The 14,288-nt window shown below is 43.3% G+C and overlaps 1 protein-coding gene across 1 annotated transcript; it reads left to right on the forward strand.

The window, feature by feature from the left end:
• Positions 1-367: 367 nt before the first annotated feature.
• Positions 368-13,749, forward strand: KNSTRN (kinetochore localized astrin (SPAG5) binding protein). The gene is made up of 10 exons (XM_036347057.1): positions 368-459; positions 732-953; positions 1,140-1,234; positions 8,619-8,751; positions 9,491-9,538; positions 10,371-10,476; positions 10,599-10,692; positions 11,603-11,658; positions 12,368-12,442; positions 13,007-13,749. The coding sequence occupies exons 1-10, from the start codon at positions 368-370 to the stop codon at positions 13,136-13,138; spliced, it is 1,053 nt and encodes a 350-aa protein (XP_036202950.1). The 3' UTR covers positions 13,139-13,749.
• The last annotated feature ends 539 nt before the right edge of the window (positions 13,750-14,288 follow it).

Genomic DNA, 14,288 nt, shown 5'->3' on the forward strand with positions numbered 1-14,288 from the left:
TCTCTGCCCCTCCCCCACCGGTAATCTGATTAAGTCCCACTTATCCTGACATCACTGGGACATGGTCCCTTAAATCTAAACTTGCTTTCCCTGCTTTTCTCTCTCGCAGAACATTGTACTCTTCCTTCATAGTTTTACTACAGTCGGAAATACATATCTAGTTGACATATATCCAGCTTTATTGAGATATAATTGACAAGTTCATATGATTATTTGTTCGCTAGATTGTAAGCTCCAGGAGCGCAGAAACAAGGTCTCAATACTTGTCTCCCTCTTTCTCGCTCCCCCCCCCCGCCCCCCCCCCCCCCCACACACACACTTAGTGTAGTGCCCGGCACACAGCAGGTGCTCCAATTTGTAGCGTGAAATGATCAAGTTAGAATTGCCTGTAGGCGCCTCAGGGATTTCAGCCCACAGGCCCGCTTCCAACCCCATCTGCCACTCCCCACCCTGCCACGGGTAGTTTTACGCCCATTGAAATACCCTTTGCGCCAGGCACTCAGGCAGCGTGCAATGTCCCTGACCATCGCGAACCAAACAAAGAGAAGGATTGTGACATGGACTCTAAACTTGGCTGCGTCGGCGCCCCGAGCTGGAAAGTGACGCCGGTGGGTCACAGCTCCATTCAGGCCCACAAAGAGCACCACTCCCCGCCCCGGCCCAGACCCAGGGACTCCACCACCACCCGCCCGGGAACCGGTGAGGCTCCGACCTTCCGTACCGTCTGGCAGCCCCCGCAGGCGCCGCCCAGGGCCGGGCCGCCGGCACCGCACGGCCGCCCGCGGGGCGCGCGCCGCAGCCCCGCCCCCGGCCCCGCCCCGCCCCGCCCCCGCCCACCGGAAGTTTCCATTTGAAACCCCGGCGGCAGACGCGGGCGGCAGCGCGGCCGTTTCCGCGGAGGGCCTTTGGAGTCGGAGCGACGAGGACTGCGGGCGGGAGCAGCAGGCGCCTGGGTTCGGCCCTCCCGGGGCAGGGGATCGGGCTGCTGAGGGCGGACGGGTTGGGGTGGATGTGGACGAGTTTCTCCCTGCGCCTCCCCGGAGCCGGAAAGGCTGGGTCGCGCTCTCCCGGGCCCTCCACCTGCTCGGGGCGGGGGTCCCCTGGCCACCACGGGGTAATGTGCACCTTCCGCCTCCCAGGGCCAAGCCTTGCCGCCCCGCGACCATGACCAGCGTGGCTAAGACAGTGCACGCCCTGCAGCCCGCCTCCGTGCTGAGTGGCGGCCCGCTCGCCGGTGAGTGTCCGCACCGCCCCCCGGGAGTCAGGGGGCCCGTCCGGGGCCGGGAGTCCGGGGCGCAGGAAGCCCTTCGTAAACAGTTACCGGCTTTATTTTCAGACGCGCTATCTGGAGAGTCGTTTGAGAAACGAGATACTTAGGGGAGAGCACTAGGGTTTCCCACCACGTCTGGGTCACATTTGTGTCTGCACAGTGTCTGTCCTGCAGTACCTTCTCCATAAACATTTGTTGAGTGAAGTCGGGGTGTCAGGCCCAGCTAGAGCATTCGAGAAACTTGGGAGAGGATACAGGACTACGTTGTGTTGATTGCTTTGCCACCTGGCCTGTGGCCGACAGTCATTGCCCAGGGTCTGCAGGCGTCCACCTGCCTCAGCTGGAGATTGTAGCACAAAATAAGCTTCAAACATCAGAACCTGTTACGGGACAGGTAGACGGTCCAGTTAAATTTAGAAGAGCGAGTCGATAGCTTGTATTTGTTTTTCAAATTCAGTTAATCCTGGATTTTTTCTTAAAAAAGGAATCTGTTGTGGGAGATTTTGAAGCAGCTAAGATCCCTTCCCAGTGACTCCATGCAGCTGGCTGAGGAAGTAGCAGGATTTACCTGTGAAGTAAATAGGCTTTTCTCCCAAGGCTTAAAGCAGTGGTTCTCAACCTTGGCCGCACATTAGAATCACCTGGGAATCTTTTTAAAATCCTGACTTCTGGGCCTCATCCTCTGGAAATTCAGACGTCTGTCTTCCAGGCTTTTTGTTTTCGTTTTGGGCATAAGTTGGTTGTTTTTACGTTTCAGTTTTTTTGTTTCTTTTTATTACATTTAGTGGGGTAGCATTGGTTAATAACATTATATATATAAGTTTCAGGTATACAACTTTATAATACAGCATCTGTATATTATGTCCTCAGAACCCAAAGTCTATTTTTTCTAAATAACTATATTTTTTATTGATTGCCTTTTTTAGAGAGAGGGGGAGGGAGAGAAAGAGAAAGACACATCAATTTGTTGTTCCACGTATTTCTGCATTCATGGGTTGATTCTTGTGTGTGCCCTGACCAGGGATACACCCACAGCTGTGGTGTAGCGGGAGAACGCTCTAACCGGCTGAGCTACTCAGACAAGGCTCTAGTCTCCTTCTGTCACAATGTGTTTGATCCCCTTCCATTCTGGTGACCACCGTTCTGTTGTCTGTATCAATGAGTTTGATTTTTTGTTTGTATGTTTGTTGCTTTTTGTTTATATCCCACATGCAAGTGAAATCATACAGTTGCTTTTTTTCTGTTTGATTTATTAATTAGCATAATACTCTCAAAATCCTTCCACATTGTCACAAATAGCAATAGTTCATCTTTTTAACGGCTGAGTAGTATTCCATTGTATATAGGTACCATATTGTGTTTTTCCAATCATCGGGCGAAGGACACGTGTCATAGGTTGTTTCCATGTCTTGACTAATGTGAATAGTGCTACAATGAATGCAGTGGTACATATGTCTTTACAAATAAGTGTTTTCACATTTTTAAGGTATATAGACCCAGAAGAGGTATTACTGGCTCATATAGTACCTCTGTTAATTTTTTGAGGAACCTCCATACAGTTTTTCATAGTGGCTGCACCAATTTACATTCCCACCAGCAGTATATGAGGGTTCCCTTTTCTCCATAGCCTCTTATTGATTATAGCCATTCTAACAGGTGTGAGGAGGTATCTCATTGTGGTTTTGCTTTACCACTTCCCTTATAACTAGTGATGTTGAGTATCTTTTCATATTTCTGTTGGTCATATGTGACTTCCTTATAAAAGTCTTATTCAGTCTTCTGCCCATTTCTTAAATAGGATTGTTTTTGTTGTTGTTGAGTTATATGAGTTCTTTATATATTTCAGATATTAACCCTTTATCAGAGGTATTGTTTGCAAATATCTTCTCCCATTCTGTTGGATACCTTTTTGTTTTGTTGATGGTTTCTTTTGCTGTGCAGAAGCTTTTTAATTTGATGTAGTCCCTGTCATTTATTTTTGCTTTTACTTCCCTTGCATTTGGTGTCAAGTTCACCAAAACCCCTCTGAGACCAAGATCCATAAGTTTAGTGCCTATGTTTCTTTCTATGTATTTTATTGTTTCAGGTCTTATATTCAAGTCTTTACTCCATTTTAAGTTAGTTTTTGTGTATGGTGTCAAATAGCAGTCTAGGTTTTATTTTGCATGTGGCTTTCCAGTTTTCCCAAATGTATTGAAGAGACTTTCCTTTCTCCATTATATCTCTTTGGCTCCTTTGTTGAAAATTGCCCATATTTATTTTTGGATTCTCAATTTTGTTCCATTGGTCTTTGTGTCTGTTTTTCTGCCAATACCATGTTGTTTTAATTATTGTAGCTTTGTAGTATAGTTTATCTTTTTTTTCCCTCAGGATTGCTTTCCCTATTTGGGATCTTTTGTGATTCCATACAAATCTGAGGATTTTTTTGTTCTATTACTGTGAAAAAAGGCCATTGGGATTTTGATAGGGATTGCATTAAATCTTTCAACAGTGTCTTGTAGTTTTTAGTGTACAGATTCTTCATCTCCCAACTTTATTCTTAGGTATTTTGGTGTGTGTTTTTTTGTTATGATCTTAGTGGGATTGTTTTCTTCATTTCTCTTTCAGATATTTTGTTGTTAGTATATGGTAATGCAACAGGTTTTTATATCTTGATTTTGTATCCTGCAAGTTTGCTGTATTTGTTAGTCATTTCTAATAGTTTTTTGGTGGGATCTTTAAGTTTTTCTGTATATAGAGTCATGTCATCTGCAAATAGTGACAGTTTTACTTCTTCATTCCCAATTTGGATGCCTTTTCTTTCTTTTTCTGTTTAATTGCTCTGGCTAGGACTTCCAGTACTATTGAATGGCAGTGATGAGAGTGAGCATCCTTGTCTTGTTCCTGATCTTAGAGGAAAAGTTTTAAGTTTCTCACCATTGAGTATGATGGTACCTGAAGGTTTGTTATAATGGACTTTATAATGTTGAGGTACTTTCCTCCTGTACCCATTTTATTATTGAGTGTCTAACTATAAATGGATGTTATAACTTGTCAAGTGCTTTTCCTGCACCTATTGTTATAATCACATTGATTGGTTTATGGATGTTGAACCATCCTTGCATCCCTGGAATGAACCCCACTTGATCATGACTCTGATTCTTTTAATATATTGCTGTATTCAATTTGCTAGTATTTTGTTTAGGATTTTGCATCTATGTTTATCAGAGATATTGGCCTGTTGTGTGTGTGTGTGTGTGTGTGTGTGTGTGTGTGTGTGAGTGTGTGATCGTGTTCCTTGCCTGGTTTTGGTATCAGGGTAATTAATGTTGGCCTCAAAATGAGTTAGGAAGTATTCTCTCTTCAATTTTTTGGAAAAGGTTGAGGATTGATATTAATCTTCTTTGAATACTTGGTGGAATTCACCAATGAAGCCTTCGGGTCCTGGACTTTTTTTTTTTAAGAGTTTTGTTTTTTAAATAATATATTTCTTTATTGATTTCGGAGAGGAAGGGAGGAGAGAGAGATAGAAACATCAATGGTGAGAGAGAATCATTGATTGGCTGCCTCCTGCACACCCTACTGGGGATTGAGCCCAAAACTCAGGCATGTGCCTTTGGCTGGAATCGAACCTGGGACCCTTCAGTCCGCAGGCCAACACTCTATCCACTGAGCCAAGCCGGCTAGGGCAAGATTTTTTTTTTTTAAATATATTTTATTGATTTTTTACAGAGAGGAAGGGAGAGAGATAGAGAGTTAGAAACATCGATGAGAGAGAATCATCGATCAGCTGCCTCCTGCACATCTCCTACTGGGGATATGCCCGCAACCCAGGTACATGCCCTTGACCGGAATCGAACCCGGGACCTCTCAGTCCACAGGCCGACGCTCTATCCACTGAGCCAAACCGGTTTCGGCAAGATTTTTTTTTTAATTACTGTTTCAATTTCCTTACTAGTGATCCATCTATATGCGTTTTCCACTTCATGATTTAGTCTAGGAAGGTTGAATACTTCTAAGAATTCGTACGTTTTTCCTAGGTTATTGAGTTTGGTGGTGTATATCTTTTCATGGTATTCTAGTATAATCCTTTGTATTTCTGCAGTGTCCATTGTAACTTCCTCTTTCATTTCTGATTTTATTTATTTGAGTCTTTTCTCTTTTCTCCTCTAGCCAGAGGTTTATCTTTTCAAATAACCAGTTCTTTGTTTTATTGTCTTTTCTCTATCTCATTTATTGCTCTATTTTTATTACTTCCTTCTACTGAATTTGTGCCTCATTTGTTCTTTTTCTAGTTATTTGAGGTATAATGTTAGATTGTTTATTTGGGGTTTTTTTTTGTTTGTTTCTTGAGGTAGGCCTATAATGGTATAAACATCCCTCTTGGTGCTGCTTTTGCTGCACACCTAAAATTTTCTTACATCATATCTTCATTTTAATTTGTCTCTGTGTATTTTTTGGTCTCTAATTTCTTCTTTGACCCAGTAGTAATTCAGTAGCATGTTGTTTAATCTCCACATATTTATGGTTTTCCCAGCTTTCTTCTTGTAGTTAATTTCCACTATCATACCATGTGGTCAGAAAATATGCTTGGTATGATTTCAGCCTTAAATTTATTGAGACTATTTTTGTGCACTAACATGTAGTCTATCCTTGAGAATTCCAATGTGCACTTGAGAATGTGTATTCTAGTGTTTGGAGATGGAAAGTTCTGTCAATATCAATTAAATCTATTTGGTCTAATGAGTCATTTAAAGCAGTATTTCCTTATTGACTTTCTGTCTGGATGATCTATGAGTCAGGTGTTCAGGTTGCCTATTATAATTGCAATTTTGTCAGTTTCTTCCTTTAAGTCTGTTTGTAATTGCTTTATATGTTTTGATGTTCCCAGGTTTGGTACATATTTATTGATAAGTGTTATGTCTTCTTGATGAATTATCCCCTTTATCATTATTAAATGTCCATCTTTGATTCTCTAACTTTTTTATTTTGAAATCTATTTTGTCTCATATAGGTACTGCTACACCCACTTTTTTCTCTGAATGCCATTTTCTTGGAGTGACATCTTCCACCCCTTCTCTTTAAGCCTATGTTTATCTTTGGAGCTGAGTCTCCTACAGGCAACATATAGTTCGTTCTTTTGTAATCCATCTCGATACTCTATACCTTTTGATTGGTGAGTTTAGTCCATTTACATTTAGGGTGATTATTGACATATGAGAACATAACAACAGCCATTTTTTGTTTTCTGGTTACTCTGTGTCTCCACTGTTTCTTTACCCTTGTGATTCTCTCTCATATTTTAATTTGGTGGTTTTCTATGATTTTTTTCCTCCTTTATTCCCTCTTTTTAAATCTAATGGGGTGAAACAAAGGAGTCTTCTCACTGTGCCATGATGCTTACATCACCCCCAAGTTTTACATAACTCCAAGTTTTAGTTTTATGACTGGTACCATATACACATTAAAAAAAATCCAAAGTTAGGAAACGATACGTAGTGAAAAACAAGACTCCTTTCCTTCTTTGAGCACCAGCATTCAGTTTCCCCCAAGCACCTCTCATTTTAAGAAGACAGTCTGTTAAATCCTGCTAAATTTGTCCTACAATGAAATCCTTAGGTTCAGATCAACCGAAGGACTTGTATGCATGCATATAAGCATAACCAATGGACACAAGACACTGGGGGGTAGGGGAGGCCAGGGGAATGTCGGGGGGGGGGGGGGGGAGACATTTGTAATGCTCTTTGTAATACTTTAAGCAATAAAACAAAATTTAAAAATCCTTAGGTTCTAGTAAATACGGGTTATTGGAACTAATTACAGCCAATGAATTTATGATTTAGCACCTTTTTACATGGGATGGATTTGTTACTATGAATAACTTATTATAAATACTTGAGAGAGGAAAAGGTAAATACATTCCTCCACCGTTACCTTTTATTTCAGACAGAGACCTCAGGAAGAACCTGTTTAATCTTTGTTTTGTGAGTAAAAGTATGGAAAATAGAGTATAAGTGCCCAGTGAGTAAACCTATAAATGAAATAATTTGTTAACCTGAGAAATCATATTTATTCCAAACTTATACAGTTAGAGTCATCAAAATAAAAACTCTTTCAAATACGATTACAAAATTTCCTAATCCCTGTGATCCAGTGCTTTGTACCTCATTTTTTCAACTTGATTTCATTATTATGGCTGCTTCTTTAGGTTAAGCTTAAAGGAGCCATTTTACAATGAACAAAGTAAAAGTTAGTATAAACTAGAAAATCATGGGGGCGGGGCGGGAGTGTGCTTAATTCCAGAAGAAGTTACTGCTTGAATTTGGTATGGGATATAAATGGTAAGAAGTGTGGTGGAGGATAGGGTAGCATAAGGGTTATGGGAAAATACTCTCTTGTAGGGAAGAAGAGTCATGGCAGGGCCCTTTCTCTGCTATTCTGGCAATAGCCTGACAAAAGGACCAGAACAGAATGCCAGAGAGGGGACCTCTGAACTTGATGGGTAAACAAATTAAAAGGCTGACGTAAAGGTAATCAGCATGGAAGAGGGAAAGAAGTCTAGAGGAGATTATCTAGAGATGATGTGCGAATAATGCATGAGACCGTGAAGTGTACCACTTGTTCAACAAGCAGGTATTGAACCTGCTGCTATGCCAGATACTCTCCTAAGCGCTGGGACACAAGACATATTTTTGAGTCGTTAGGGAGACAGGCTGGTGAAAACAACTAAAGCGATATTTAAAGGAGAGACTCGGAGCGGTTTGAGTGTATCCTCCGGAGAGTGTGCAGAGAGCCTAGGAGCTCAACAAGAGGGCTTGATTCTTCTGGTGTTTGATGAGGGATTCTGCGGTGTTTTGCCCTGCTGACTGCTACACTGCCTCTCATTTAGCTCTTTGCTTGTGTCATCCCCCACTTTATACCATCTGGCCATTCATATGTCATGAAGCTTTTGACTACCCTTAAACACACTGCACTGTTACATTTACAGAATTTCGGTTTAGCCTTGGCCAGTTTTGCTAAGTGGTTAGAGTGTTGGCCCTCAGACCAAAGGATCTTGGACGCTATTCCTGTGTCTTGGTTGTGAGTTCAATCCCAGCCCCCATCAGGGTGCATGTGGGAGGCAGCCAGTTGTTGTATCTCTCTCACATTGATGTTTCTCTGTCTCTCTCCCTCTCTCCCATTCTCCCTCCCTTCTATTCTCTATAGATCAATAGAAGCCCGTGTGGCGCAGTGGTTGAGTGTCAACCCATGCACCAAAAGGTCGCTGGTTCGATCTTCACAAATGAGATTGGCCAGAATGAAATACAAGTTTCTAACAACTTAGAATGGAACTCTGCTTGAGGTTTCACCCTCCTGTTTTCCTTTGCAGACACACAAACTCGAGCCACTTCTAAGAGCTTATTACCTGTGAAGTCTAAAGAAGTCGATGCTTCCAGATCTCTTCATCCAGGAGCTTCAGAAAATGATGTAATGAAAGGCATCAAACCGAGACGAGAGAATGGGTGGGTCAGATCATTGGTATCCAGTTAGAAATTGCTCAGTACCAAGAATTAGAAAGTGGGGGTTTGAGAGCACAAGGCACCTGAACAATTAGCCTGGAGTCAGGGACCTGGATCAGTGCCGCATTGCTAAGCTGTTGTCAGGACCCTCCGTGTCGATCAGTTCTGAAGAGGCACAGCAAGGGTTATGCTAAGAGACATCCTTTCCCTTCTCACCGCTGCTCGGAGTGTACAATGGCTAACTGTGGTCATACCCCAGCCCTGAATGGTAGTCACGGTGGGTGGGCTGGTTGTTAGCCTGTGTTGCTGGTCTGAGCACAGTCCAGCCCAGTGCGCATGTGTGTCCTCCACCCAGTGCTCAGTCCCCATGTAAGTGAGGTTGTCATGAGAAGGCCATTCGTTTTTGAGTAGGAGGGGAGTTCATTATTAATAAGCCCTTTTCAGTCTGGGCTGAAACAGTGCATGGGCTTCAGAGCTTCTCAGTCTCGTGTTATTTGTATTGTTTAAAATCTCTGGTTCTTTTCCTCAGAAAACCAGCTCTTTGTTCTGCTTTGCTCACAACACACATAACAACCTGTTACAATTCTCTGCTTGAGTCCATTGCTGTTGGCTTTTAATTAAGGCATTGACTACATTATAGTTTCAAGTATACAACATAATGATGTGATATGTGTACATATTGCTAAATGTCTGCCACAATAAGTCAGGTTACATTCTGATTTCTTTGTCTGTGCTCCGCTAGGCAGGGGAAAGCTGCAGATACTGCCATCAAGAGGAACATCAAAAAGAGGTGAGCATCAGGGTAAATGAAGGTTGGGCACTGTGTTAGTGGATCTCAGTCCTGGTTGTGCAGGATTTGTTGGGACTTGTTTAATGTGTTACAGTCTGGGTGCCACCCAGAAATCTGAATGAAATTTTCAGGGGTGAGACACAGCTAGATTTGAGAAACACTATCAGGGCACGATTAGTGAAGCTACCATCTTGAGTGCCAGTCAAGAGCTTTTGGGGCTCCGTGCCAGGACCACCGCTGACCAGAAGTCAAACCCAGCTGTGACCTCTCAACAGGAGTGTGAAGCCTTCAAGATCGGAGGGGCTGCGTGTAGTTAGCAATTTCAAGGTGGTATTTCTGGTGAAGGAGAAATCCACGAGAAGGGCCTGTCTTTCTGTCTTGGAGGCTAACTTGGACATTTTGCAGTCCTGAAGACAGAAATAATATAAGCTGAAAATTCTGCAGAAACAGGTTCTAACTTCAAATCTGGGCATGTTCTAAAAGTTCTGAAAACAAAACTCTATCCAAGAAGAACTCTGAGAAATTTGAAAAGAACATTTAATATTAATGGTGATAATGGCTGTTATTTATTAAATGTTTACTATGTGTCAGTGGCGTGCTAAGAGTGGTACATGTGTTCTTTCTCTTATTCTTCACAATAATAATATTATGAGAGATAGGTATTATCCTAATTCCGGAAATAAGGAAACCGAGCCTCAGAGAGGTTATGCAACTCACTGAAGGTCTCATACCACTATGTGATGAAGCCAGGATTCCAACTCCTATTTGTGAGACTACCCAGTCCACACTCTTTACCCCCCACCACTTCACATAAGTACAGTTACCATTACAGCTACAGGCCGTTGAGTAAGCAGAAGTCAGAGGAAGAGCTCAAGGATAAGAACCAGATCTTAGAGGCCGTCAACAAGCAGTTACACCAGAAGTTGACTGAAACTCAGGTAAGAGAACCACCAGACCTGTGCCATTAGCCACACTGGGTGATGCATGTGGAACCCCAAGGGACAGCCGCTCAGACTACCCTGAGGAGTGGCACCGGCCTGATCTGTGCATGGCACCATAGGGAAAGCTGAAGGACCTGACTGAAAAGGTGGAGCTGCTGCAGAAGTTTCAGGACAACAGTTTGGCGATTTTGGAGAGCAAGGGCCTCAACCCAGGTAAGAAACAGCACACAGCACCCTTCAAAGGAATCAGTGTGCGTGCCCCCTGCTGGGGTAGTTCGGGGCTGTGTGTTAGGGTCCAGCGTGGCAGCAGCTGGCCTAGGCATGCAGAGGTTGGGAGCATCTTTTTTTCTCTGGTGGTGCTGACTGTGCCTGACCGATTCCAGGTGGTTGTGGAGAGAGGATTAGCGCTTTCTAATCTGAACACTTCGGTGCCCAAAGGTATGACCTTGCAAATTAGACCAGAAATATTTTATTTCTTTCAAGATTGGTAGCATACAGTTAACTTTCTCAAGTGGGAAGAGAGAGAGATGATACTGTTTCTGGCTAATCGGCAGAATCCCAGCGGTGAAAGCGGGATTCCAGCTCTGACCCTCTCCCTAGAGGTCAGTGTAGAGCAGAGAGGAGACGGAGCTGAGGGGCCTGAGCATCCCAGGGAAGGGCCCCGAGCTGCTTGAATTAAGGAATGCTGACTGGATGCTACTGGTTAACTGTACAGTTTAGGACATATTCTTCGTATATGTTTTTATATTATTTTAATTTATTATGTGTATGCACTACTTTTATCAAAAATAATAATATTTAAGGCCTAAAAAACTTTAAAAATAGTTCTGTGTTTTGTAAACAAAACTATATGTTGCCTTTGGATAAATTTTCTGAGGAGAGAGCGGAATGAATTTTTGGCCATATCCAAACACAGAAAGGAAGGAGCTAAAACGTATCTTGAGGCAGGCGTGGGCACACTGCCAGGGTGAAAACTGGGGAGAGTCAGGAGCAGCTCTTAGAGGACTTTCCCTCATGAAAACTCTTGTGCTTGTCCTTGTCCTAGAGGGTTTTTTGGGTGTGTATTTTGTGGAAGGTACAGTTCCCTAGGCGAGGCCAATTTTGTTGTCTCCATTACATTTAGACAGTGAAACCCTGGAATCACAGCAAGAATCCAGCCCGGATCACGTGGACTCAATGGTGAGGGCCTGGGTGTGAGTGGGCCAAGGGGCGAGGGCGGAGGGCCCGTGGCTCCAGATCGCTGCCATATGCTCAGTAAACCCCGAGAAGCAGCCTTTGGGACCCAGGATAGTGGAAGAAGAGAGTGGTGGGTATGTACTCAAAAGAGCATATCTTACTTGGCAGGTGACCTGTGCTTTCGGATATGAGTGAGTCTGAATTGAAAATGTGCTACTTTAAAAGACATAACAGGATAGAGCTGTATACAGAGCTTTCTGGTTTCTGTTTTATACTAGACCAATTTCTCTCCTTATTCCTTCGCTGAGAACTAGATAATGAGGTAGGAAGGTAATTGTTTGGGATTAAAGTCTCTTGAGTTTCTATGATCAGAAGATGAGTTGTCACCTTAAAGTCATAGAGCACTAGGTATGGAACCATCCTCAGCTCTCCCAGGTTATTAGTCCCCCCTTCAGTGGATACGTGTGTTCATGTTGCTTGTGTAGCAGGACTCATGGAAGTGGGATAATCCTTCGTCCCTCCGGGGGACTGAGCTCCTCCAGGGTGCCCAGTTAGAGAAGCCAGAGGTGTGTGGACGCAGCAATGGCTGAACGATGTTAGCAGTCATCTAATTCAGCTCCCCTTTTATACAAAGAGATTATTTATATGAAGAAAATGTTCGCATACCAATGAAGATTTGTACTTTATTTTACTAATTGTACTTTCCTCTTAGTTGCTGTTAGAAACTTTGCAAGATGAATTGAAGCTTTTTAACGAAACAGCAAAAAAGCAGATGGAGGAGTTACAGGTGAGAGGCAGACATCACCCTGAGGCAAAATTATATTCCTGCTACAGTAGAGGGCTCGCGCTCACTCCCTCTCTCTCGCGCGCGCGCTCTCTCTCTCTCTTTTTAATTCTCACCCAAGGATATTTTTCCATTGATTTTTAGAAAGAGTGGAAGAGAGAGAGAGGGAGGGAGGGAGGGAGAGAGAGAGAGAGAGAGAGAGAGAGAGAGAGAGAAACACGGATGCGAGAGAGACACATCGATTGGTTGCCTCCCACAAGCCCCCAACCAGGGCTGAGAGCCCGCAACCATGGTACGTGCCCTTGACCAGAATCACACCCGGGACCTTCAGTCCACAGGCCAACACTCTATCCACTGAGCCAAACCAGCTAGGGTTGGAGGGCTCTCTCTTATTTATCTATTTCTTTATTTTAATAAAATATTTTGTAATAATTTTAGATTTACAGAAAATTTGCAAAGAGAATTCAATTCCCCTTCAAATACAGAGAGTTCTTCCTCAATGGGACAGAAGCATGATGTTTCAAAGTTTTTGTTTGTTTTTGTCTTTTTTAATATCTTTCCAAACAGGCCTTAAAAGTAAAGTTGAAGATGAAAGAAGAAGAGAGGGCCCGGTTCCTAGAGCAGCAGACCCTGTGTAACAGCCAAGTAAATGATTTCACAGCAGCCCTTGAGGAAATGGAGCAGCTATTAGAAATGTGATAAAAAGCAAGTGGCCAGATGGCTCTCTCTTGGGGATTAACTCTTGGAGGAAGCCACTAAGGACATCTGCTTCTTGGCCGTGACCTTCACCATTCCAAGAATGAAACCAGTTTGTGCAGTAGGATTAAGGATAGTTAGTGCTGGAATGGCAGTTCCTCCTTTAAGAAAGTGTTCTCACTCGTCAGATTGGCCAGCTCTCTGAACCTCACGTGTACATAATCGAGGTCTACAAGAAGGGAATCTGGAAGCTTGGATCAACTCCTGGGCAGCAAAGCGACCCACTGTTAGAAACAGGAGACTAAACCAGCCACAGCCAGAGGATCCAAAAGGTCGCATTCAGATGTGCAGGGAGAAACCCTGAATCGTACCGTGGGGCACAGGTCTCCATAGGAAACACCACTGAGGAGCCATGCAGGCCCTCTAATTTGGACACATGAGAACTTAAAATCACTTGAAATGGCTTAATAAATGGGGTGAAGGTATAGATAGCTATAACACCAACTGAAACAATACACTTTGGAGCTTTTAATCTAAATCACTTCTGTGTTTTTATATGTATATATATAAAGTGCTAATTTTAAAATAAATATTTCTGTAACTTCAGATTACAATGAGAAGTGAAAATAGCCTTTTAATTTAAATATATTCACTGACTATTGAACTAATGTAGACAAGTTCACACCTCTAACTTAATCCAGAATCTTTTCCTTCCACTCATTAAGTGCTCCATGCCTACCCGACCCCTTCTTCTGGAACCTTCGCTTGCCTTCTGAGGGCATTCCCTGTTTGTAGCAGTGGGCCAGACTCCACCCACCAGATTTGTGTCAGGAGCTGGCTGTTCTCCCTGTGCTCCCGAGCATGATTATGTTCCTGCTCTTTGCTTTGCACAGCCAATCCTGGACCTGGCTTCATGGATCCTTAATCAACTGAAGTTCATGGCAGGCCGCCCCTCCTCTCCCCCTGCTGGTTTACCCAAGGCACAGCCATATTTCATTTCTTAGACAAGGCAGTCATTGGCCAGCACCCTTTCCTTCTTTTCCTGCAATTTTTTCATCAAACCCATCCACTGTTCAGCATTGCTGCGGTTGCCCAGAGCCACCCATTAATGCCCCAACCCTAACTTACAGGGCTAAATTCTTTTGCCTTCACA

This window comes from Myotis myotis, unplaced genomic scaffold (assembly GCF_014108235.1).
Source record: "Myotis myotis isolate mMyoMyo1 unplaced genomic scaffold, mMyoMyo1.p scaffold_m19_p_1, whole genome shotgun sequence".
Classification (NCBI taxonomy): Eukaryota; Metazoa; Chordata; class Mammalia; order Chiroptera; family Vespertilionidae; genus Myotis; species Myotis myotis.